Raw genomic sequence first — 26,835 nt, forward strand, 5'->3', positions numbered from 1 at the left:
CACTGAGCTGATATATTCCCTCAGATTCATTTCTCCATACCTCCTATCTTGCAAAAACGATTCCAGATATTCTTTTCTTACATCTCAGATTGAATTCATGGGTGTTCAGTCTGATTTGATAATTATCTAGCTAAATTCAAGGGACCAGATGAAATGAGGTCTCCTCCCTTTCACTATCTTGCCTCCCCTACCATCTGAACTTTAGCAAATTTTAAAATGATTTTAACTGAAAACAGTTTAATAGTTTTATAAACTACTATACTTGGGCTGGTGGTGCAATATTGTGATACTGAGCATCATCCACCTTCCCTTGCACCAACTTTGCATGAATTGTGCAAAGCTGTAAAGATGGCCTGCATATTTTTAACTAGTAATTTACAAATTAGCCTTCAATATAGTTTTACAAGGTGTTCCTTAGTGGTAATTATACTCGTATTTTCTCTGCCTAACAATACTTTCCAATGCTACCTAATCACCTGTCTAGCCATTCCCTCAGGACTGTGGTGATACATAAAGACTGCTGGCAGACTCTCTCTCTTAGCATCCAGGAATATAGAAATAAAGTCTTACAGTCCAGTTCAGAAGCCATGGCATAGCTATAAGTTCATTAAATCTTCTGAGAGGAGAGAGAAAGAGGGAGAGGATCAATAACATAAGATCCCTTCTCAGGCTGTAGGTATAATCCTTTTGTAAAATTCGACACACACCTGAGAGAAGCATTTGTATACAGATTTCAATCTTTTAGCATGAATATCTAGGTACAGATCTCTTTTCCATCTCAGAAAGTTTTATTGATCCAAGAAGATCTCAGATTGTCCAAATCCATGTTGTGGGACCAGACTCAAGAAGATACCCAGCGTAAGTTTCCCATTTGTAATGATAAGTTAATAACCAGGGGAAGAAGCAAGGGCAGTTTTCATTGTTTCAAATTATATTCAGGATAAAAAGGAATCTTTAAGTTCTTCACCCACTTGCAACATCTGTTCTAATAGTTATATTCAGTAATTTAGGAAACGGTTTACTATAATTTAAAGTGTATCAATATAATTTCAATTGGAATTTAGTTCTAGTTTGACACTAACAGTGCAGCCTAGATAATTGTTTCCTCCCTGCACTTCACTGCTTTCACCAATGGTTAGATGAATAAAATAAAGTCAAGGGATCACTAAAGTTATTTTTCATCTATATAAGTATAGGATTTTACATAAGTTATGGTCCAGTCTAAGATGATTTGAGAAGGCCTTTTAAAGGCACTACTCTAAAATGAAAGATTTTATGTCAGGTATTAGGTTTTATTTGTCTTGTTATATTCACAGCAGAATACCAGACACAGAGAAAGTGCTCCATGAATATTTATCAGTTGAAAGGATAAATAAATATTGGTGCTGTGTGAAATGTAGAAGATGATATAGATGTTACCTTGAAAAGTCTACATTGTGTTACATTTACACATGTGCAGATTTTTTTAAAGAGTTTACTTATTCAGATTATTGTTCCCTATTTCTCAGTTCCACAGGTACTTAGTAAGTTACTTCCTCAGTTGTGGACAGTTAGGAGAACAGGATATATTGGGACTTTAAATGTTTTATAGGTAAAAGCTCAAAGGATTGACAGGTAATAAAATGATGTTAAGTGACCAGAGACATGAAAACATGTACATGTGTCATCATAATGTCTCTATGAGGGATATTGAAGTCAAGGACACTATTGCACAAAGGGCTTGCTGTGGGAGGGAACTTTATGTTAGGAAGGAGATCCAGAGTTTTTGATCTCTTTTCCTTGTAGATCACTCACAGAAGTGGAGCAGAACAGATAGCATAGAGGACAAGGGGAGATGGAGAGGAGAAGGGAGTTGAGGGAAATTGGAAGGGGGGGTGAACCATGAGAGACTATGGACTCTGAAAAACAGTCTGAGGGTTTTGAAGGGGCGGGGGATTGGGAGGTTGGGGGATCCAGGTGTTGGGTATTGGAGAGGGCACGGATTTCATGGAGCACTGGGTGTGGTGCAAAAATAATGAATACTGTTACGCTGAAAAAATAAAAAATTAAAATAGTAAAAAAAAAAAAAAAGAAATTAAAGACTAAATCTTTTCCCCAGAGGATTTCAGGGAACTGCAGTCTTGTTATTTGTTTGATTTGAAATAATTTAGGTGGGCTTAAATTTAAATAATTTACGTGGGTGTGATGGACATTAAGGAGGGCACTTGTAATGAACACTGTGTTTTATATACAATTGATGAATTACTTAACTGCACCTCTGAAACTAATAATATACTATATGCTAATTAATTGATTAAACAAAAGAATATGGACTGTATTCTGATACTATTCCTGACACAGAAAATATTTGAGAGGGTGAGTGTCAGCAGTAGAGACCATTTCTAAACACAGAGCACATGCAAATACGTATAAATGGGAATTAGGAGGTGAATATAGTAAGGAGTTTAATGTCCTAAAATGACTCCAATCCAGACTTTCTCCCTCTTTGTATTCAGCATGTTTTCTCATCACTAAGATGGGTAGAGGTAATTAAATATTCACTTACAGCATGCCATGTATATAAGTGCTTCATACGTGATACAGATCTAACCCATACAGCACTTATGTGGTGTATACTATTCTTATCCACTTTTAACCCTTGAGAAAACTGAGGTAAAGGGAAGTTAATTAACTTCCCTGAAGTCATAGTGTGAGCTAATAGGGGAGCTTGAATTTGAATCTAGGAAAGCTGGGTTTCAGGCTTCTTCATAGCAACTACTCTCTACTACCTCCCATTCCCACTGCCCTCCTGCTGCAGCAGTCATCGTTCTTTTTGATTCCCAAAATCATTCCTGACAAATTCCAACTCCTCAAACTTAACCCACAAGATCATGACCTGATCTCCTCTTCCTTTTTAGCCTTACTTCCTGACACTTTCCTTCATGGATTCTGTGATGAATTGTATCAAACCTGTTGGCATTTCTCAGAGGGGATGCCATGATGATTTATACCTTTTTTATTCCTATATCCTAATCCACCAGACCTAGAACATCCTTTCTGCCCTGTCTTCTTTTCTGTGTCCTCACCTTGCAGTCCTATTCATCATCAGTTAACTCTTTCAAAATTCCACTCAGTGAAGACCTTCTTTGGAGAGGTGCCCCTGACTCTCCTCTGGAATGGTGATTGCTTACATGTGGGTCTCATCTATTTGGTTGCCACCAAAGTCACTGAAATAGTGTCAAGATTAATGACCAGAATCACATCACTCATTGCATTCTCATTGTAAGTTTAAGCTAAGTTGGGCACAGAACCAATGTTGTGATGATCTTGCCAGTAGCAACTGTGGTCTCTGCCTATAAGAACTGTATATAGCTTTTCAGAAAAAAATCATGAGTAGCAGAAATGGTGCCTTGACTATTACAGAAAGTTTAAGACTTTCAAATGAGAGAGAAGATATACTGACTTTGATGCCCACAGCCTCAGCAATGTGCAAATTCATTAAGAACATAAATTTTGGAGTTCCATTGCCTAGGTTCAGATACCAACTCTGCCAATTACCTTTCTCTGTGACCCTGGGCAAGTTATGCACTTTCTCCATGCTTCAGTTTCCTCATTTCTAAAGTGGGGATGATGACGATAGGCTACACTGTATGAATGTTATGAGAATTAAGTGAATTACTACCACTTAGAACAATGCTTGGAACGTAGTAAATGTAATATAAGTGTTTTCTATTATTACCTAAATGTTTTTTCAACCCTTACGATTCTGTCAATTAGTTATGACTGAGCACAATTTAGCTTTGCTGATACAGTGTCAGAATGTTCAAAGATTTTTTTAAAAAGATTTTATCTATTTATTTGACAGAGAGAAATCACAAGTAGATGGAGAGGCAGGCAGAGAGAGAGAGGGAAGCAGGCTCTCTGCTGAGCAGAGAGCCCGATGCGGGACTCGATCCCAGGACTCTGAGATCATGACCTGAGCCGAAGGCAGCGGCTCAACCCACTGAGCCATCTTTTTAAAAAAGATTTTATTTATTTATTTGACAGAGAAAGAGCACAAGCAGGGAGAAAGACAGAGGCAGAGGGAGAAGCAAGCTCCCTGCTGCGTAGGGACCCCAGTGCAGGACTCAATCCCAGGACCCTGAGAGCATGACTTGAGCCAAAGGCAGTCGATTAACCAACTGAGTGACCCAGCTGCCCCAGAATGTTCAAACATTTTCATGGAATACATTCTCTAATCAAAGTACTTTGCAACATAAGAGAGCATTTGATTATTTTTAATGAAATTATTTTTCATGAGAAGTTTATCCATCTACTTTTCCATCATCTATCATCTATTTATCATCTATCATTATAATCTGTTTACTTATCTTTCTACCCCTTTTTCATTTATTTAAGGGTATGTATTACGTGGGTTTTGGAATTAATGATGGCTCCATTCAAATACCAGTCTCTTCACTGACTGTTATACTGGATGATTTACCTAAAGTCTTAAAAATTTGGTGCTCTTTAAAATGGAGATAGAAATTACAATGTTGCTGTGAGTATAGAATGAGGGGACATATCCTAATAGTTTAGCACACAGTCCTGCAGATAGTAAAGTGCTTAGTAAAAGTTTACTAACAGTATTACTGCTGTTAAGAATATGTCTTCAAAGGAAATGGATTTATATTATAGTTTATTATCTCAGGAATATAATCATGGATGAATTTCAATATCTTTTATTTCTATTGTCTATAGACAATCTATATATTGCCTATATAATTTTTATATAATAGATGAATAGATCAAATTAAAATTTCTACTAACTAGAAAGATCACACTTCATAGATTCAAATTACAAAGCAAGCCACCTCACAAATACAAAAAGAAATTTACACAAATGATCTCATTCTATTTCATGGAGTAAAATGACTATATCTATCTATATCTATCTATCTATCATCTATCTATATCGCTTCATGGAGTAAAATGACTATATCACCCATCTTTTATAAATGTGAAAACTGAGATTCAGAAAGAATAAATTGATTTACTTAAAGTAATCTAATAAGGATGCTAATCCAATAAGGTAAGGATGCTCAGTCTTAAATTACTCAGCTTCCACTATCCAGGCAGTAAAGAGATGTTCCTAACAAATATGGAATATATCTAGCAATTTGCAGTGCTTCAGAAAAGCCATTTTTATCCTGAGGAGCTTCTTTAGATCTTGTCTCATGATTTATCTCTTTCAGGAATTCTTCCCTGACAATTTTTACCCAACATTTGGTTCCGTATGCCTTCAGGATCCCCATATATACTTTATACTGTTGTATACTTTATATAATACCATATACATATATGGTATTAGGCACTTCTTTAATTATCATTTATAGCATTATCTGTATTGGAAATCTTATTCCTGATGCTTACCTATAATTACACAGAGAGGGCTTGTTCAAGGTAAAAGAACTGAATCTCAATAAGTTTTAAACTTTTCAACTCTTTAGAGAAACACAGGGAAAAGTATTTTTCTGTATAGCTTGACCACTCAGATACTCCTTACTGGCAAACAAAATGAAATTTTCATATGCAGACCAAGGTTGAGGACTCAAACTCCCTCAATTTGACTTGCAAGTATGGGTTATTGGTGAGCAGGAGGCGCTTGTATCTGTTGTTTTTCATCACTAAAATGACTTAATTTTTAATTGTACTGAAATTTATAACTTAATTTAGAAATTAAAACAATCTTTCTCACTTGATAAAATAGAATGTTATTCTTCTAAGGCTGATCTGTGTACATTATATTAAAAAAAGATTCACCTAAAAAATTTGACATCACATCTCAGCATCTGACTTCTTACATTTATTATAACCCTCTGAAATTAACTTATCCATTTGATTATGAATTTAAAATTTTCCAACCCAAAGAGAATTTCTGGAAAAATGAGAGAGAGAGAGAGAGAGAGAGACAGAGAGAGAAAGACAAGAATATGGATTATGGAACAACATTAAAAACAAATGAAAAACCCTCATGTTTTCTAGAGGGAGAAAGGAACTATATTTGGGAGAAAGGAACTATAGGCTTAAGTAACAAGGTGAGTCAATAATGTGGTAAGAAAATTGATGGTGAAGAAAATACCCATTAACTATGTTCAAGAAATATGAAGAATTTCACCTACTATCTAGCCTCACTCAAATATTTTCATAAGACTCTTCCTGTTGGACTTTACCATGCTTACAGTGGTTTATGATATTTATTTATTTTTGCAGGGAACCAGAGCCACCAAACCAGTATCACTTGGGTCCCCACGGAAGTGGCTAACAATGTCACTGAGTTTATATTCCTAGGACTTTCCCAAGATCCTGGATTGCAACTGATGTTCTTTGCCTTATTCCTCCTCTTCTACACTGTGATCATGGTGGGAAATCTACTCATTCTGCTTACGGTCTTTTCTGATCGTCGGCTCCATACACCCATGTATTTCTTTCTCAGTAACCTGTCATTCGTGGACATTGCCTATTCCTCAGCCACAGCACCTAAGATGATTGCAGACTTTATTTCTGAGAAAAAGACCATTTCCTACTGGGGCTGTGTAACTCAGATGTTTACCTTCCACTTTTTTGGTTGTGCTGAGATTTTTGTCTTGACCGTTATGGCTTTTGACCGCTATGCTGCCATTTGCCAACCTCTCCGTTATACTACCATCATGAGTGCCAATGTTTGTATTGTGCTGGCATCACTGTCCTGGTTGGGAGCCCTGGGTCATTCATTTGTTCAGACCTTCCTGACCTTTCAGCTACCTTTCTGCAATAATCGGGTTATTGACCACTACTTTTGTGATGTCCACCCAGTCCTAAAACTTGCCTGTGCTGATACAACCCTGGTAAATATGTTGGTGATTGCCAACAGTGGTCTCATCTCTCTGGGGTGTTTCCTCATTCTTCTGGCCTCCTACATTGTTATTCTATTTAGTCTTCGCAAGCGGTCTTCAGAGAGCCGGCGCAAGGCTCTATCTACCTGTGGGTCTCATTTCACTGTAGTGACTTTCTTCTTTGTCCCTTGTATCTTTATTTATCTGCGTCCATCCACTACTTTCCCACTGGATAAAGCTGTGTCTGTGTTTTATACTACCATCACCCCAATGTTAAACCCACTCATCTACACTCTGAGGAATGAGGATGTAAAGAATGCCATGAAACGGATTTGGAGCCGCAAGATCTCCTTGAAGGAAAAACAGAAGGGCTAGCTTATCAGAATGGCAGAATTGGAAAATTAGCTGATACCTTAAACGGTCTGTAATTTATTAATGATTTTAAGGAATAGGCTCTAAAATTCAACTATCTTGTAGCTTTCATTGAGCAGTCAAAAGTTTGAGACTATTTTCTTTTTCTGTCTTTAGGTGGGCTAAACTTAGACTTTTCCATATTGTTAAGGTTTATCTTTTCTTACTTTTATTTTTTTTCCTTTTTTTCATTTATTTATTTTCAGCATAACAGTATCATTATTTTTTCACCACACCCAGTGCTCCATGCAATCTGTGCCCTCTATAATACCCACCACCTGCTACCCCGACCTCCCACCCCCCTGCCACTTCAAACCACTCAGATTGTTTTTCAGTGTCCATAGTCTCTCATGATTCACCTCCCCTTCCACTTTACCCCAACCCCCTTCTCTGTAACTCCCCATGTCCTCCATGCTTTTTGTTATGTTCCACAAATAAGTGAAACCATATGATAATTGACTCTCTCTGCTTGACTTATTTCAATCAGCATAATCTCTTCCAGTCCTGTCCATGTTGCTACAAAAGTAGGGTATTCATCCTTTCTGATGGAGGCATAATACTCCATAGTGTATATGGACCACATCTTCCTTATCCATTCATCCGTTGAAGGGCATCTTGTTTCTTTCCACAGTTCGGCGACCGTGGCCATTGCTGCTATAAACATTGGGGTACAGATGGCCCTTCTTTTAACTACATCTGTATCTTCGGAGTAAATCCCAATGAGTGCAATTGGGTCATAGGGAAGCTCTATTTTTAATTTCTTGAGGAATCTCCACACTGTTCTCCAAAGAGGCTGCACCAACTTGCATTCCCACCAACAGTTTAAGAGAGTTCCCCTTTCTCCACATCCTCTCCAACACATGTTGTTTCCTGTCTTGCTAATTTTGGCCATTCTATCTGGTGTAAGGTGATATCTCAATGTAGTTTTAATTTGAGTCTCCCTGATGGCTAGTGATGATGAACATTTTTTCATGTGTCTGATAGTCATTTGTATGTCTTTATTGGAGAAGTGTCTGTCCATATCTTCTGCCCATTTTTTGATATGATTGTCTGTTTTGTGTGTGTTGAGTTTGTGGAGTTCTTTATAGATCCTGGATATCAACCTTTTGTCTGTACTGTCATTTGCAAATATCTTCTCCCATTCCGTGAGTTGCCTCTTTGTTTTTTTGAATGTTTCCTTTGCTGTGCAGAAGCTTTTGATTTTGATGAAGTCTCAAAAGTTCATCTTTGCTTTTGTTTCCTTTTCCTTTGGAGACATACCTTGAAAGAAGTTGCTGTGGCCGATATCGAAGGGATTGCTGCCTATGTTCTCCTCTAGGATTTTGATGGATTCCTGTCTCATGTTGAGGTCTTTTATCCATTTTGAGTTTATCTTTGTGTACGGTGTAAGAGAATGGTTGAGTTTTATTCTTCTACATATAGCGGTCCAGTTTTCCCAGCACCATTTATTGAAGAGACTGTCTTTTTTCCACTGTATATTTTTTCCTGTTTTGTCGAAGATTATTTGACCATAGAATTGAGGATCCATATCTGGGCTGTCTACTCTGTTCCACTGGTCTATGTGTCTGTTTTTATACCAGTACCGTGCTGTCTTGGTGATCACAGCTTTGTAGTTAAGCTTGAAATCAGGTAACGTGATGCCCCCAGTTTTATTTTTGTTTTTCAGCATTTCCTTAGCGATTCAGGGTCTCTTCTGATTCCATACAAATTTTAGGATTATTTGCTCAAGCTCTTTGAAGAATACCGGTGGAATGTTGATCAGAATAGCATTAAAAGTATAGATTGCTCTAGGAAGTATAGACATTTTAACAATGTTTATTCTTCCAATCCAAGAGCATGGAATGGTCTTCCATCTTTTTTGTCTTCTTCAATTTCTTTCATGAGTGTTCTGTAGTTCCTTGAGAACAGATCCTTTCCCTCTTTGGTTAGGTTATTCCCAGGTATCTTATGGTTCTTGGTGCTATAGTAAATTGAATCGATTCTCTAAATTCCCTTTCTGTATTTTCATTGTTAGTGTATAAGAAAGCCACTGATTTCTGCACATTGACTTTGTATCCTGCCACGTTGCTGAATTGCTGTATGAGTTCTAGTAGTTTGGGGGTGGAGTCTTTTGGGTTTTCCATATAAAGAATCATATCATCTGCAAAGAGAGAGAGTTTGACTTCTTCATTACCAATTTGGATACCTTTTATTTCCCTTTGTTGTCTGATTGCTGTTGCTAGGACTTCTAAAACTATTTTGAACAAGAGTGGTGAGAGTGGTCACCCTTGTCTTGTTTCTGATCTCAATGGGAAGGCTGCAAGCTTTTTCACATTGAGGATGATATTTGCTGTGGGTCTTTCATAGATAGATTTGATGAAGTTCAGGAATGTTCCCTCTATCCTTATACTTTGAAACATTTTAATCAGAAACGGATGCTGGATTTTGTCAAATGCTTTTCCTGCATCAATTGAGAGGACCATGTGATTCTTTTCTCTTTTTAATTTGTTCTATCACACTGATTGATTTGCCAATGTTGAACCATCCTTGTAGCCCAGGGATGAATCCCACCTGGTCATGGTGGATAATCTTTTTAATGTGCTGTTGGATCCTGTTTGCTAGGATCTTGCTGAGAATCTTAGCATCCATATTCATCAGTGATATTGGTCTTAAATTCTCCTTTTTGGGAGGGTCTTTGTCTGGTTTGGGGATCAGGGTAATGCTGGCTTCATAGAAAGAGTCAGGAAGTTTTCTTCTTTGAAACAGCTTCAGGAGAATAGGTGTTATTTCTTCTTTGAAAGTTTGGTATAATTCTCCGGGGAATCCATCAGGTCCTTGGCTCTTGTTTTTTGGGAGGTTTTTGATCACCGCTTCAATCTCATTACTAGATATTGGTCTATTCAGGTTGTCAATTTCTTCTTGATTTAATTTTGGGAGTTTACAGTTTTCCAGGAATGCATCCATTTCATCTAGGTTGCTTAGCTTATTGGCATATAACTGTTGATAATAACTTCTGATGATTGTTTCTACTTCCTTGGTGTTAGTTGTGATCTCTCCCTTTTCATTCATAATTTCATGTATTTGAGCTTTCTCTCTTTTATTTTGGATTAGTGTCTCCAATGGTTTATTGATCTTATTGATTCTTTCAAAAAACCAGCTTCTAGTTTCATTGATATGTTCTACTGCATCTCTGGTTTTTACCTCATCGATCTCAGCTCTAATCTTGATGATTTCCCTTCTTATGTGTGGAGTTGGTTTGATTTGTTGTTGATTCTCCAGTTCTTTATAGTGTAGAGACAGCTGCTGTGTTCTGGATTTTTCAATTTTTTTGAGGGAGGCTTGGATAGCTATGTATTTTCCCCTTAGGACTGCCTTTGCTGTATCCCATAGGTTTGGGACCAAAGTGTCTTCATTGTCATTGGTTTCCATGAATTGTTTCAGTTCTTCCTTGATCTCCTGGTTGATCCAAGCATTCTTAAGCAAGGTGGTCTTTAACTTCCAGATGTTTGAGTTCCTTCTGAACTTTTCCTTGTGATTGAGCTCCAGTTTCAAAGCATTGTGTTCTGAGAATGTGCAGGGAATAATCTCAGTCTTTTTGTATTGGTTGAGTCATGATTTGTGACTTATTTGTGGCCTATTCTGGAGAAAGTTCCATGTGCACTTGAGAAGAATGTGTATTCTGTTGTTTTAGGGTGGAATGGTTGTATATATCTATAAGGTCCATCTGTTCCAATGTGTCATTCAATGCTCTTGTTTCTTTATTGATTTTCTGCTTCGATGATCTATTTCTGAGAGAAGTGTGTTAAGATCTCCTACTATTAGTGTATTCATATCAGTATGACTCTTTATCTTGATTAACAGTTTTCTTATGTAATTGGCTGCTCCCATATTGGGGGCATAGATATTTACAATTGTTAGATCATCTTGGTGGATAGTCCCTTTAAGAATGATGTAGTGTCATTCTGGATCTCTGACTACAGTCTTTCGTTTAAAATATAATTTGTCTGATATAAGAATTGCTACCCCAGCCTTTTTTTGAGGCCCATTGGCATGAAAGATGCTTCGCCATACCTTCACTTTCAGTCTGGGTGTATCTTTAGGTTCAAAATGGGTCTCTTGTAGACAACATATGGATGGGTCCTGTTGTTTTATCCAGTCTGCAACCCTGTGCTGTTTTATGGGCGCATTTAATCCATTCACATTGAGGGTGATTATTGATAGATACGTTTTTATTGACATTGTGTTACCTTTGAAGTCTTTCTTTCTGTAAATTGTCTCTATATTTTTGTTCAATGCTATTCTTGGACTTTTTCCTCCTTTAAAGAAGCCCCCTTAATATTTCCTGCAGTATCGGCTTGGTGGTTGCATAGTCTTTTAAGCTATGCCGGTCCTGGAAACTCTTTATCTCTCCAACCATTTTGAATGTCAGTCTTGCTGGATAAAGTATTCTTGGCTGCATGTTTTTCTCATTCAGTGCCCTGAATATATCTTGCCAGCCCTTTCTGGCTTGCCAGGTCTCTGTAGACAGGTCTGAAGTTATTTTGATGGGCTTGCCTCTGTACGTAAGGATCTTCTTTGTCCTAGCTGCTTTCAAGAGGTTCTGCCTTCAATTATAATTCTTCATTCTTACTATTAGGTGTCTTGAGGACTTTCGAGAATCTGTAATCTTGCTGGGAAACCTTTCGGCCTCTAGTACATAAATGCTGGTTTCATTCACGAGATTTGGAAAATTTTCATGAAGAAGTTGTTCCACTATATCTGCTAGACTTCTTTCTTTCTCCTCCCCTTCAGGGATTCCAATAATTCTGACATTGGAACGTTTCATGGCATCATTTATTTCCCTGATTTTGTTTTCGTGGCTTCTAAGCTGTTTGTTCCAGGCTTCCTCCTGATTCTTTCTCTCTATCTGTTTGTCCTCCAGATCACTAATTCTATCTTCTGTTTCAGTTACTCTAGCGTTGAGAGAATTTAGATTAGATTGGAACTCATTGAGAGCATTGTGAAGCTCATCCTTGGTAGCTTTCAGCTCTTCCCTAATATTGAAAACATGATCTCTGGTCATTTTCAGTTCAGCCCTAATCAATTCTGTTTGGTCACCCATGGCTTTCTCCAACCTAGCTATTGCTTGGATAATTGTTAGCCTGAATTCTCTTTCCCACATATTGTCTATGTTGATAGCTGTTAGCTCTGTTGCAGAAGGTCCATCCTCTGTATTTTTCTTCTGTTGGGCATTCCTCCTCCTAGTCATTTTGGTGAGAGATGGCTGAATGGGTGTAGCTGGGTATGTCGACTGTGGCGCAGTCAAAGTGCACCCTGGAATGCTTCTCAGCAATCAGGGTTCCCCACCCAAATGAGTGGAAAAAGAAAAGGAAAAGAAAAAAAAGAGAAAGGGAGAGAGACAGGAAAGAAAGGTAAGATAAAAGAGAAGGTTTATCCCCAATGGGCCCCAGGGTAAGATTTATGAAGTATACAAACAGACATAGACAAACAAAAAGACTGATAAAAGTATATGACAAGAGAAAAAATATATATATATATATGAAGAACCTCATCAAAAAGAACCCTGAGTGTAAGATTTATATACTATCAGGACAAACACAAACACAAAAACTACCAGAAATACTGGTAGAAGAAAAAGATGGGAGAGTGGTTGTAAATTCTCAGTGTGGGTGAGGAAGGTTGTTTTGATTCTTCCTGGATGTATCTTGATATCTTTGTTAAAGGACTCAACTTCCCTAAGATAAGGGGGGATTAGGAATTGGTTTACCTATAGGGGTGGCATTGATTGGGGAAAGGGGATTACCTTGAAGTTTAACTCTATATGAATATTGGAAAATAAAATTTAAAAAAGGAATAAACTAAACTAAAATTAAAAAAAAAGAAATTTAAAAAATAGAAATGCAAAAGGAAAACACAGGTGTATGTTTCAAAAAGTTCAGGTTAGAAGGTTATTATGGAATTTGATGTACTGGACATCTCACTGTGACGGTAAATAGGTTAAAAAATTATCTATATAATAATAAAAAATTAACTATATAAAAAAAAAGAGCCAGAATAGTGGGATTGGATTAATAATAAAAATTGTCCTATGAAGTAGTGGTGGTTGTTCTCTTGTCGTCTTTTTTTTTTTCCTTTCCGGGTTGGTTTTCTGGGGGAGGGGCCTGCCACGTGGGTTTTCAGTCCCTGACGTTCTCTCAGCTAAGTCCTGGCATCCCCCTCAAGGGGGTGGGCTCTGAGGAAACTGTTTTTTTTCAGGCTTTTGTTCTCTGGAGGTTTTTATATTTGTTCACTTTTGTTTTTCTCTCTTGCCTTGACCGCTTTTGATGGTTTTTGTAGGTTTAGAGGAAAGCAAACTGCACCCTGACCTCCCTCTCAGAGAGAAGCCTCAGTCTGACTGCAGAGCCCATATAAATCCCCCCTTGGCTGCTGGCAGAGCAGGTTCCCAGTCGCGGTCCCTGGGGACTCAGGATTTTTTGCTTGTACCCAAAACCATGGCAGTGGCAGCTCTCTGGGCAGCTCCAGACTGCCAAAGAAGTTCCAAACAGGGATCACACACTGAGATTTTCCCGCTGGCCTAGGCTGGGAGGCCTGGTCTTTCCGGTCAGAGAGCACCTGGCTGGCGTTTGTGTGCACCTCTCTCAGGGGAGGGCGCGGGGCATGACTCGGACTCTGATGGCACAGCAGGGCACTTGCCTGGGGACTGCCAAAAGGCTGTGCTTCTGTTGGCTGGCGAGGCTCCCAGCCCCTCACGGGAGCCGGGCGCCATGCACTCTCAGGCACGCGCTGGTGGTTCAGGGAGAGACCTGGTTTCTCTGCCGCACTCTCTCTGGCTCTGTGCCAGGGGTGGCTGTCCTGGGTCTGGGGACTTAAGCCCCGACCCTAACACCCCGATTCCGCAATTTCCCCCCGTGATCCTTTGCTCTTTTTGAGTGCTTTCTACCAGACTCCCGAGTTAATGTTGGTCCCCAGGTGCAGGGCACTCTCGTATTGGGATATTACTTTCCAATGGGTCGCCTCTGGTGGCTCCCTCCCCCTTTTATTTATCTTTTGATATCAGTCCAACTTTCCCACTCCGCTTTACCTGCCCACTGGCGTCTTCTGCTCCAGTAGAAATCCAGACGTGTATAATTCTGATTTCAGGCTGATTTCGTGGGTGATTGGAGATCTTTGGAAGGTAATCAGCTCACTTTAGGGTGCAGGTTGAATGGGCACCTCCTCCTACATCCCCGCCATCTTGTCTCAAGCTTTTTTCTTACTTTTAGAATAGGAGAGTAAAAACTCCAATTCAATATCTCATTTAACTGCTATAGACCACTTCAATTCAAATAAGCTTTCTTAATCTACAATTAAAGGATTTGGAATGAGGTTATAGGAGAAAGATATTTTTGAGGAATCTGACCATTTCTCTTAGAAACAGAAATATAATAACAGCTGGGTAGAGTAGTTGGGTAGTCCTAAGAAAGGGCAATTTTATTCTGAGGAACTTTTATTTTTTGTTTTTTTACTTTTTAATATTTTATTTTTCTTAAAGTTTATTTTACTTATTTTAGGGAGAGAGACAATGTATGTGCACATGGAAGGTGGGGCAGAGGGAGAGAATCTTCAAGCAGACTCCCGGCTGAGTGCAGAGACTGATGTGGGCTTGATCTCATGACCCTAAGATCATACCTGAGCTGAAACCAAGAGTCTGACACTCAACCACTGAGCCACCCAGGCACCGTAAGATTTTATTTTTAAAGGGTCTCTTCACCCAACCTAGGGCTCAATCTCACAATCCCAAGATCATGAGTCACATGCTCTACTGACTGAGCCAGCCAGTCTTGTTCTAAAAACAAGAACTTTTTAGATCTTGCTTCATGGCTCATATCTTTAAAAAATTCTGCCCTGATTATTTTTGTCCAACATATATTTTCTGTGTGCCTTAAGAACAGCTCTATGTAGTTTATAAAATGCTTTCAGTTATTCTCTTTCTGGTTTTTGTTCCCTTAGTGGCTTTTATATAATTTCTACAACTTATTAAGGGTATAAATAATGTATTTTACTTCTTTTCCACTCCCTGTATATGGCACAGTGCTGGATTCACAGTAGATACTTATGACAGAACTGCCTGTTCAGTATCCATTGTTCCTTTTTCTCTTAGTAACAGAGACTTAACATTATTTATGGTGACCCCAATGAAATACATTTACCTGTCTGTCCCTTTCATGGAGGTGGATACTATGATGTCAACAACAGTTGGTGAGTGAGACTTCTGAAAACTCTTTAAAATGGTTTCTCTCCACTTATGCTTTATACATCATCACCATCAACATTTTCTTACATTTCCTTATATTTTTCATATTATTTTCCTCTGCAAAAAATGACCATTCTATCCTCTTTGTTAATACCTGTTTAAATAATAGATACAATGAAACTATATTTAAAATTGTGGGCTACATTGGTTTTCCCTTTCCCCTTTAAGATCTAAGTAAGAGAACAGCAGCAACAAGAACCACCATCACAAAGGGGAAACAAGTTTATACTCACAGTTACAAAGATAACAGGACAGAAGTTAGATTCTTCAGACAAAAGATTCCAACAAATATTTGGAAAAGAGGACAAAGGTGTGGTAATTGCTTTGACCACATAGAGAAGGCTAACACAAAAGTAGCAATTGAGGGGGAGACTGATGGTAAATAGACAAATTTATCTTCCAGAATCTCTGACATATCTGAGATGCCAGAACACCAGGTAAAGAAGATGGTAGGGTTCAGTAATAGGGAGATTAAGAGAAAGGGATGGTTTATCCTCCCATCCTCTCTTTTCACTCTCAGAGACTCACACAGCATATACTTCACAAACAGAATATCGACCTCTTTGCATCAAGAAATTAGATTAGAAAAAAGTCTTTCACATTCTGCCTTTGGAGATCATAAATAGAATGGCTTTCTCTCTGCTGGAAGTCTGACCAGAAACTTACTGGTTATTCAGCTCTACTCTATTGATCCAGATCTTTTGGTCAAAATTTTGGTGCCAAATTCTTTAACACACAAAAGATGTTGAAGTAAAATGTGAACCTTTAAGAAGGCCAAAAGGGACACAGTCTTTGGGGTGATTCGTGGTGGACGTTTTGAGGGCAGCTGACCTGCAGCCTGCGCGTCCCGGACCGCCTCCCGTGGAAGCCTGAGCCGGCCATGAAGCTTTCTCCCTTTGTCTCATAACCATGTCCACCAACGAGAATGCTAATTCACCAGCTGCCCGCCTTAACAGATTCAAGAACAAGGGGAAAGACAGTACAGAAATGAGGCGGCGTCGAATAGAAGTTAATGTGGAGCTGAGGAAAGCGAAGAAGGATAACCAGATGCTGAAAAGGAGAAACGTAAGCTCGTTTCCCGATGATGCTACCTCTCCACTGCAGGAAAACCGCAACAACCAGGGCACTGTAAATTGGTCAGTTGATGACATTGTCAAGGGCATAAATAGCAACAATTTGGAAAGCCAGCTCCAGGCTACTCAAGCTGCTAGGAAACTGCTTTCTCGGGAAAAGCAGCCCCCCATAGACAACATAATCCGGGCTGGTTTGATTCCAAAGTTTGTGTCCTTCTTGGGCAGAACTGATTGTAGTCCCATTCAGTTTGAATCCGCTTGGGCTCTCACCAACATTGCTTCTGGGACCTCAGAACAGACCAAGGCTGTGGTCGATGGAGGCGCGATCCCAGCGTTCATTTCCCTGTTGGCATCTTCCCACGCCCACATCAGCGAACAGGCTGTGTGGGCTCTAGGAAACATCGCAGGGGATGGTTCCGTTTTTCGAGACTTGGTTATCAAGTACGGTGCGGTTGATCCGCTTCTGGCTCTCCTCGCAGTTCCTGATATGTCATCGTTAGCAAGTGGCTACTTGCGTAACCTTACTTGGACACTTTCAAACCTTTGTCGCAACAAGAACCCTGCACCCCCGCTAGATGCCATTGAGCAGATTCTTCCTACCTTAGTTCGTCTCCTGCATCACGATGATCCAGAGGTCTTGGCAGATACCTGCTGGGCCATCTCCTACCTGACGGATGGTCCAAACGAACGGATTGAAATGGTCGTGAAAACAGGAGTTGTCCCGCAGCTTGTGAAGCTTCTAGGAGCTACTGAATTGCCCATTATGACTCCTGCGCTAAGAGCCATAGGAAATATTGTCACTGGGACAGATGAACAGACTCAGGTTGTAATAGACGCAGGAGCGCTTGCTATCTTTCCCAGCCTGCTAACAAACCCCAAAACTAATATTCAGAAGGAAGCCACGTGGACAATGTCAAACATCACAGCTGGCCGCCAGGACCAGATACAGCAAGTTGTGAATCATGGATTAGTCCCGTTCCTCGTTGGTGTTCTCTCTAAGGCAGACTTTAAGACACAAAAGGAAGCTGTCTGGGCTGTGACCAACTATACAAGTGGTGGGACAGTTGAACAGATTGTATACCTCGTCCATTGTGGCATAATAGAACCATTGATGAACCTCTTAACTGCGAAGGATACCAAAATTATTCTGGTCATTCTGGATGCCATTTCCAACATCTTTCAGGCTGCTGAGAAACTAGGTGAAACCGAGAAACTTAGTATAATGATTGAAGAATGTGGAGGTTTGGACAAAATCGAGGCTCTACAAAACCATGAAAATGAGTCTGTGTACAAAGCTTCATTAAACTTGATTGAGAAGTATTTCTCTGTAGAGGAAGAGGAAGATCAGAATGTTGTGCCAGAAACTACCTCTGAAGGCTATACGTTCCAGGTTCAGGATGGCACTGCTGGGACCTTTAACTTTTAGCTTGTACAGCCGACGCAGAAAGTTGTTTGTGGTGTGCTTTGTTTGGTAGAAGTTTGTCTTACTGTTTATCTACTAAGAACTCTTTTTAAATGTGTTTTGTTATTGTAGCACTTTTTACAACCAAACTCTACTTGACCAGTTCCAAACTGTAAAAACTGTATGAAGCTCCTCCTGCCAGTGGGTTTCTTATTTCCATGTGGACTCTCCTCTCTTGCAGTGTCCTGTAAATAAAGATTAAATTCCACCCTTTTCTTTAAAAAAAATAAAATAAAAAAAAAAAAGAAGGCCAAAAGGAATTTGGTGAAATCCAGGATAACACAGAAAAAGTTTACTTTGAAAATCACTGATATATTCACATTGATGAGAGATAATATTTACAATCCTGAAATAAGAACATGATACTTTTAAAAAACTAAAGAATAAAAATACTATTTTTGGGAGCTAAATAAAATAAAAAGAGTGATAAATAAAATTAAGACAAATCAATAGAGGGTTGAAATAGTCAAAGAAGTCTCCATGGAAGTAGAATTTTAAAAAATCAAAGAAATGAAAAAAATGAAAAAATTTTGAAAAATCTAAGCAAGAGGTAAACATTCAACTCATATTTGTCCCAGGAGAACAGAGAGGACAGAGGGGAAGAATTTAAAAGAAACACTGAAAGGAAGACTCATAGCAGGAAGATTTAAGTCTCAAGATTCAAAAGATGTACTGAGCACCCACCCTAGTGATGAGAAAACAATAACTAAGGTACATTATTATGAAGTTTGACTACGCTAGAGATTGAGAAGATTATAAAATTATTGAGAGAGATAGAAAAAGTATAGGCCACAGAAAGTATTCAAAATTCAAAAGACATTAGAATAATCAGTAACAACACTGGGCCCTTCAATATGGTGGAAAAGTGCCTGAATCTGATTTTCAGCCTAGAATTCTAGATAGAACAAAACCATCAGTCAGGTATGAAAGTAGAATTAGACCTTTTCAGCCATGCAAAGATTTGAAAAATTTACTTTATAAGTACCCTTTCTTTGAAAGTATGGGTAGGATGTGTGCCAGCAGAAGCAACATAAGGAAGTGATAGGCTCAAGAAATCCATGTAGGGGTGGCCCAAAGAACTTTTAAGATGAGAACTGTGTAGCAGTCATAGGAGTGATAGAAACAGATGAAAGCATAAGGACAGAAGCTCCAGGAAGGGAGGCTTCAGGAAACAGAAGTGGGAATTTATATTATCTATGATGATGGAGCATCTTAGTTATAAGGGCAAAGGCAATAGGATGGACCAAGTTGATGGGCGTAAGGACACATTTATATAAAATTGTCTGTATCATTTAGGACTCTAAGAGAAAACTGATGACACACTCCAAATAGGATAATTCACAAAGAGAAATTCACAGAGGGACTGTCTATAAAATTGCAGATATGGACGAGTCAGAGGGGCAGTACCATAAACAGGGATTAGAAGCAGTAGAGCTGTTAACACCATGATACCTTAGGGGACTGGCAGAGAGAATAGATAAAGAAACTCAAAAGGAGAGAGATTTTCTTTTTCCAGACTTTATTTTCTTAAAGCAGTCTTAAGGTTTACAGCAAAATTAAAGGAAAGATACGAAGATTTCCCATATACCTCCTGTGCCCACACATGCATAGCTTCCCTCATTTTCAGTGTCCCCCAACAGAGTGGTGTATTTATTACAACACATCATAATTACCTAATATCCATAATTTACATTATAGCTTACCCTTGGTGTTGGATATTTTGTAGATTTGGACAAATGCAAAATGACATGAATCCATCATTATATTATTATAGAGTAGTTTCACTTCCCTAAAAATTGTCTTTGCTCTGCTTTTCATCCTTCCCTATCCACACCCTACCTCCTGCTGCTCAAGCCCTGGCAAGCATTGATCTTTATACTGCCTCCATAGTTTTTCCTTTTCTAGAATGTCATATAGTTGGAATCATACAGTAGGTAGCATTTTCAGATTGACTTCTTTCACTTAGTGATATGCATTGAAGTTTCCTCTATGTTTCCCTTTTTTTTTTTTTTAATTTATTTATTGGACAGACAGAGATCACCAATAGGCAGAGAGGCAGGCAGAGAAAGAGAGGGAAGCAGGCTCCCTGCTGAGCAGAGAGCCCAATGAGGGGCTCGATCCCAGAACCCTGGGACCATGACCTGAGCCAAAGGCAGAGGCTTTAACCCACTGAGCCACCCAGGTGCCCCTCTATTTTTTTGTTAATTGAAATACAATTGACGTGAATGTTGTCAGAGGCAGGCCCCTGGCCAGGGCGGCCTCCACTATTAAAAGATGGCGCCTGGCTAGTTGCCAGGTTAGGATTGCCTCGTGAGACTAAGCGGAATGCCCAAAGAGGAAGTAAACAGCATTCGTTGCTAGCGAAGTTGTTCATTTAGGTGCACAGCCTGATTCGCTCCCTCCTGTACCCTGCTTGCTGATTGGTCATGTAAGCGTATATAAGTGTGTAGACTTGCGGAAATAGAAAGAAGATGCATCCGAACTGCGCCGAGGGTGATAAATGGCGCCGAAACCCGGGAACTAAAAAAAGGAATCTTGCAAGGTAATCCGCAGGAAAGTGGGGAGTAAAGGTCCACAGGTAAGCGGGGACATTAGCCACGTTCAAAAGTGGGAATTCCGCGGTAAAGCGGGGAGTAAAGGCCACGTTCAAAAGTGGGAATTCCGTGGTAAAGCAGGGAGTAAAAATAGAAAAACCTTGCAAGGGAGAAGTCCGCAGGTAAGCAGGGTAAAACCACGACAAAGGTGGTGGGAAACTTGTACAAGACCGCAACAAGAAGCGGGGCGGCCATAGAGCTGGGATTTTCTTATCGAAACCGCGGGTAAGCAGGGAAGGGGCCATGATCAAAGTGGTGGGAATCTTGTACAAGTCCACAATAAGAAGCGGGGCGGCCTTAGAGCCAGGATTTAGCAAGTCCGCAATAAGAAGCGGGATGGCCTTAGAGCCGGAATTTAGCGGCGAGTCTTTAACGTCCGCGTCTGTTGTCTGTGTGTTCATAATGGGATCTGAAGTATCTAAAGTGCGGTTGGAAGGGTCTTTAGAAGACCTGCTGAAAGCCAATGGAACTCCACTAAAAGCAAAAACTGCTCGGGCCTTTTTGAATACAGTGGAAAAGGCGGCTCCATGGTTCCTAGATGCTTCATCTAGCTAAACATACCTCAATGGGACCACTTAGGGGAGGATTTGAAGAAGCAGGACAATAAAATGCCTTTGCCACCCAGGACCCTGGCAATACGGACCTTAGTCCGGGGATGCCTGGTGGGGCCTAAACCCAAATGTGAATCAGCTCTACAAGAGGGAGCAGAGGCATTGGAGGAAGTGAAAGAGGAGCGGTCTTCCCGTGCCTCAGAGGGGGGTAGTTCTAGTGAAGAGGAAGAAGAAATGTCAGGGGAGGAGTTAGACTGTAAAATGCACTCCAAGTTTGAACAGTTGAAACTGTCGACCAGCGACGCCTAGTGGCCCTCCGCGGTATAATCCTATGGTGTTCCAAGGAGCTTGTAGCTGCTGCACCACATGTGGTAGTGGCAGGGTTTTGAGCTGGAGAGATCATGACCTGGCCTCTGCCTTTCCGGTTTTAGAGGACCAAAACAACCAGCGGTATCATCAGCCTCTTGATTTTAAACTAGTTAAGCAATTAAAGGAAGCAGTCATGCAGTATGGCCCTCAGGCAGCCTTTACGGTATCTTTGTTGGAGACCATAGCGGGAATGAACTTAGTCCCTGAAGACTGGGGTAACCTAGCCCGTGCAACCTTGTCAGGAGGGCAATATCTAGTATGGAAAACAGCCTGGCAAGAATACTCACAGGACACTGCCTGCCGTAATGCAGCGGCTGGAAATCCTCAGTGGGACCTAGAAATGTTAATGGGAATAGGACCGTATATGGGAAAGCAGGCCCAAATACAATACAACCCTGCGGTGTATCTGCAAATAGCCGCGGCGGCCACTAAAGCATGGAAGACAATTCAGGGCAGTGGGGATTTACAGGGTCAGCTGTCTAAGGTAATACAAGGACCAAATGAAGCATATGCTGATTTTGTAGCGAGGCTGATGCAAACAGCTGGTCGAATATTTGGGAGGTAGAGACAGCCATGCCATTGATAAAACAGCTGGCTTATGAGCAGGCTAATAATGGTGTAAAGAAGCCATCAGACCTTGGAAAAGCAAAGACTTGAGTACATATATTAAAGTTTGCAGGGATATCAATGACAATGTTATTCAAGGGCAGGTTATGGCTGCAGCTATCATTCAAGGTTTACAAGGATTACAGGGAGCTCAACAATAGAAACATAGGGGTACTCCTGGAGTTTGCTATTACTGCAAGAAGCCAGGACACCTGTAGGAGCTATAGTTACCAAAGAAGAGAGTTGGACCTTCCTATTTCAAAGCTCCTCTCCCCAAGAAACCAAGCTGCTCACAGTGATAAAAGCATTTCAAATGTTTCATCAAGAACCCTTCAACCTTTTATCAGATAGTAGATATGTGGTGCAAGCTGTCTCTATCATTGAAAATGTGGGTTTTATTAATGCCAGGTCTACTATCTCTGAGGCATTACAAGAAATCCAAACATTAGTTTGGGATAGGAAGGCTCCATTTTATATTGGCCACATACGAGCTCATACAACCTTACCAGGCCCCCTGACAAAAGGTAATCGGTTAGCAGACTCCTTAACCAGAGGATAATTTGTCTTTGCCATTGAGGACCTGGTGCAACAGGCGAGACATGATCATAAGCTGTTCCATGTGAATGCTTTAACTCTTTGCCTCAAATTTAACATAACAAAAGCACAGGCACGGGACATAGTAGTCTCCTGCAGAAATTGCATGACCTTACTACCTGCACCATCCTTGGGGGTTAATCCTAAGGGGTTGTTACCTAATCATATATGGCAAATGGATGTCACACATGTTTCAGAATTTGGAAAGTTAAGATATGTTCATGTCTCTGTAGATACCTGCTCTGGAATAATTTTCGCCTCAGTGCATACCGGGGGAAAAATCCAGAGATGTTATCACCCATTGCCTACAGGCTTTCGTGGCATGGGGAAAGCCACTCCAATTAAAGACAGATAATGGTCCAGCCTACACCTCACAACCCTTTAAAGCCTTCCTACAACAACTTGACATTCACTTGATACATGGAATACCCTATAATCCACAAGGACAGGGTGTTGTGGAGTGTGCGCATCTTACAATAAAAAATGCGCTTTATAAACAAAAAGGGGGAATAGGGGACACCTTCAGGTCCCCTAAAGATAAGCTCAACACCATTCTCATTATTTTGAATTTTTTAACGTTGGACAAAACGGGTAAATCAGCTGCAGACAGACATGCAAGTGATGCTGCTGCTTCCCCTAAGCCGTAGTACTTTGGAGGGATATCCTCACAGGAAAGTGGAATGGACGAGATCCAGTGTTAGTATGGAGTAGGGGGTCTGTATGTGTTTTTCCACAGGAAAAGGAGGCTCCAATTTGGATCCCAGAGTGGCTGGTGCGTGCAGCCTTGCCTCCAAACACCAGTCATGATGCTGAAGATGCTGATGATAACTCTGGGGATGCTACACCTCCTGCGGCAGACTCAAGCCAGAGAGCTGTGAGCAGTGGTTAAAGCATGGCTATATCCTTTACCAGTGACTAACTCTTCTCTCATATTCCCTCCTCTCCCTTTGATGCATGGCAGGTCTGTAACTTGCTAGGAGCATGTACTGATATCTCAGCAGTGTCCATGTTAAATTGTGGCAAATTCCTCAACTGTTCTTATAAACAAAATGACTCTAGTACCTTCGAGACAACAGTTAATGTGTCTTGTCCCAATAATATTACTTATCAGCCCACTCCCATATACGTCTGGCCACCGTTTCTTTTCCTCGGAACAAATGCTAGCGAGCTGAATGATACGTTGAATTGCACTAAGAATTGCTATCTTTCCCAGTGCTGGAATGTCACGGCCTTCAAGCTGGCTGTGATTATGCGTATCCCTACCCATGTTCCTATCCCAGTTTCCATTCCAGAGGACAAGTTACCGGTGGTGCTATCCAGAAAGAAGAGAGATTTTGGTATCACAGCCGCCATTGTGACAGCATTGGCTATATCTACAGCAGCTGCCATGGCAGCAGCAGTCTCGCTTGCTGCAACTATACCCACTGCGGAAGCTGTGAACACCCTTGCAGAAGGAACGGTGGCTGCCCTTCAAACACAGACTCAGATCAATGCACATCTGCAAGCAGGAATCCTGATAGTCAACTGGAGAGTGGATTTGGTTCAAGAAAAAGTGGACATACGGGGGGCCCTATTGAGACTGGAATGTATTAGCACCCTTCCCGGCAATTTGTGTAACTCCCATAGCCTATAATAATATGAGTGACTTACAGAATGTCTCCCGACAGCTCTCCCAATACTTGCGGGGGAATTAGTCCGCAGAATTCCAAAACTATACTCAGCACCTGCTACTAGGCATCACAAGGATAAATAACACCAGAGTTGAGCTTGCAACCCTCCCAGAGATAATCAAAACATTGCAAGATGTGTTAACCTTTACGAAACAATGGGCTAGCATAATTGGTCTGATGATAATCCTTGTAGTGGGCTTGATTCTGCTAGTAAGGAAACTGCAAATTTGGAGGCGACAGCAACATAGGCAACAGCAAGCCATGGTGCAGGCCTTGTTAGCCATCGAGGCTTTAACATCCCCCCAAGTGTGGCTAAGTATGCTGGATCGGTAGTCAACGACGGGTAAGGTTGGTGGCGGAAATATACCAACCTAAGACAGGACGCAGATCATTGATATCTGCCGTCTGATGACGGGTAAGAATATTCCCCACCACTGACAACCTAAGACAGGCACGATCCCTGCCATAAAAGAAAAAAGGGGGAGATGTCGGAGGAAGGCCCCTGGCCAAGGCAGCCTCCTCCATTAAAAGATGGCGCCTGGCTAGTTGCCAGGTTAGGATTGCCTCGTGAGACTAAGCGGAATGCCCAAAGAGGAAGTAAACAGCATTCGTTGCTAGCGAAGTTGTTCGTTTAGGTGCACAGCCTGATTCGCTCCCTCCTGTACCCTGCTCGCTGATTGGTCATGTAAGCATATATAAGTGTGTAGACTTGTGGAAATAAAGAGAGAGAAGATGCATCCAAACCAGGCTTCTTGTTGTCCTTGCGGGTCGAGGGCGATACAATGTTAAATTAATTTTAGGTGTAAACCATTGTGATTTGATTAATTTTAATTTTAAAATTAAATTTTAATTAAAATTAATATTAATTTTAATTAAAACATTAATTTTAGGTGTAAACCATTGTGATTTGATAACCATACCACCGTTGTGATAGACATTATGTTATACTTACCACTGTAGCTATCATTTGTGTAGCTATCATCTGTGATCTTACAACACTATTACAATACCATTGACTGTATTCTTTATGCTTTATCTTTTATCTCTGTTACTTATTCATTCCATAACTAGAAGCCTGTATCTCCCATTCCCCTTGACCCATATTGCCAATCCCCCAACCACCTCCTCTCTAGCAACCATCAGTTTTTTCCCTGTATTTATGGGTCTATTTCTGCTGATTTCTTCTTCTTATTCTTTTTTTTTAAGATTGCACCTGTGGGTAAAATAATATGGCATTTGTCTTTCTCTGATTTATTCCAGTCAACACAATATACACCACCTCTACCTATGTTGTTGCAAATGGCCAGATCTCATTACATTTTATGACTGAGTAGTATTCTGTTGTAGATATATGCCACATCTTTTTTTTTTTTTTCTATTCACCTGTCAGTGGACACTTGGGTTTCTTCCATATCTTAGCTATTGTAAATAATACTGCAATAAACATAAGGGTTCACATATCTTTTTGAATTAGTGTTTCCATTTTTTTTCAATTTTTTTTCTTTCAAAGAACCAGCTACTAGTTTCATTGATCTGTTCTACTCTTCTTTTGGTTTCTATTTCATTGATTTCTGCTCTGTATGATTTTGATAGATTCATGCCTCACATTGAGGTCTTTTATCCATTTCGAGTTTATTTTTGTGTATGGCATAAGAGAATGACTGAGTTTCATTCTTCTATAAATAGCTGCCCAATTTTCCCAGCAACATTTATTGAATAGACTTTTTTTTCTCACTGTATATATTTTCCTGCTTTGTCAAAGATTATTTGACCACAGAGTTGAGGGTCCATATCTGGGGTTTCTACTTTGTTACATTGGTTTATGTGTCTGTTTTTGTGCCAGTACCATGCTGTCTTGGTGATCATAGATTTATAGTAAAGCTTGAAATCAGGCAATGTGATGCCCCCAGTTTTGTTTTTTTTCTTTTTCAACATTTCCTTAGCAACTTGGGGTCTCTTCTGGTTCCACATTAGGGTTGCTTGTTCCAGTTCTTTGAAAAATACCAGTGGAATTTTTATTGGGATGGCATTGAAAGTATAGAGTCACAGGGGGCTCTAGACAGTATAGTTCTTTTTTTTTAATATAATTTTTTTATTTTTTATAAACATATATTTTTATCCCCAGGGGTACAGGTCTGTGAATCACCAGGTTTACACACTTCACAGCACTCACCAAAGCACATACCCTCCCCAATGTCCATAATACCACCCCCTTCTCCCAAACCCCCTCCCCCCAGCAACCCTCAGTTTGTTTTGTGAGATTAAGAGTCACTTATGGTTTGTCTCCCTCCCAATCCCATCTTCTTTCATTTATTCTTCTCGTACCAAACGTAGTGATCCAAAGGGGCACGTGTACTCGAATGTTTATAGCAGCAATGTCCTCAATAGCCAAACTATGGA

At 40.1% G+C, this 26,835-nt stretch overlaps 3 protein-coding genes across 3 annotated transcripts; all 3 read left to right on the forward strand.

Moving 5' to 3' along the window:
* Positions 1 to 824: 824 nt before the first annotated feature.
* LOC131837125 (olfactory receptor 4S2-like) lies at positions 825 to 7,208 on the forward strand. The gene is made up of 2 exons (XM_059183384.1): positions 825 to 858; positions 6,232 to 7,208. The coding sequence occupies exons 1-2, from the start codon at positions 825 to 827 to the stop codon at positions 7,206 to 7,208; spliced, it is 1,011 nt and encodes a 336-aa protein (XP_059039367.1).
* A 9,151-nt stretch (positions 7,209 to 16,359) lies between these two features.
* LOC131836052 (importin subunit alpha-1-like) lies at positions 16,360 to 18,264 on the forward strand. The gene has a single exon (XM_059181067.1). It carries the CDS (start codon positions 16,426 to 16,428, stop codon positions 18,013 to 18,015), a length of 1,590 nt encoding a protein of 529 aa, XP_059037050.1. The 5' UTR covers positions 16,360 to 16,425; the 3' UTR covers positions 18,016 to 18,264.
* A 2,273-nt stretch (positions 18,265 to 20,537) lies between these two features.
* Positions 20,538 to 25,178, forward strand: LOC131835252 (uncharacterized). Its single transcript, XM_059179612.1, has 2 exons — positions 20,538 to 20,629; positions 23,502 to 25,178. Exon 2 carries the CDS (start codon positions 23,772 to 23,774, stop codon positions 24,396 to 24,398), a length of 627 nt encoding a protein of 208 aa, XP_059035595.1. The 5' UTR covers positions 20,538 to 20,629; positions 23,502 to 23,771; the 3' UTR covers positions 24,399 to 25,178.
* Positions 25,179 to 26,835: the final 1,657 nt, after the last annotated feature.

The sequence above is a fragment of the Mustela lutreola genome, chromosome 7 (assembly GCF_030435805.1).
Source record: "Mustela lutreola isolate mMusLut2 chromosome 7, mMusLut2.pri, whole genome shotgun sequence".
NCBI classification, from domain to species: domain Eukaryota; kingdom Metazoa; phylum Chordata; class Mammalia; order Carnivora; family Mustelidae; genus Mustela; species Mustela lutreola.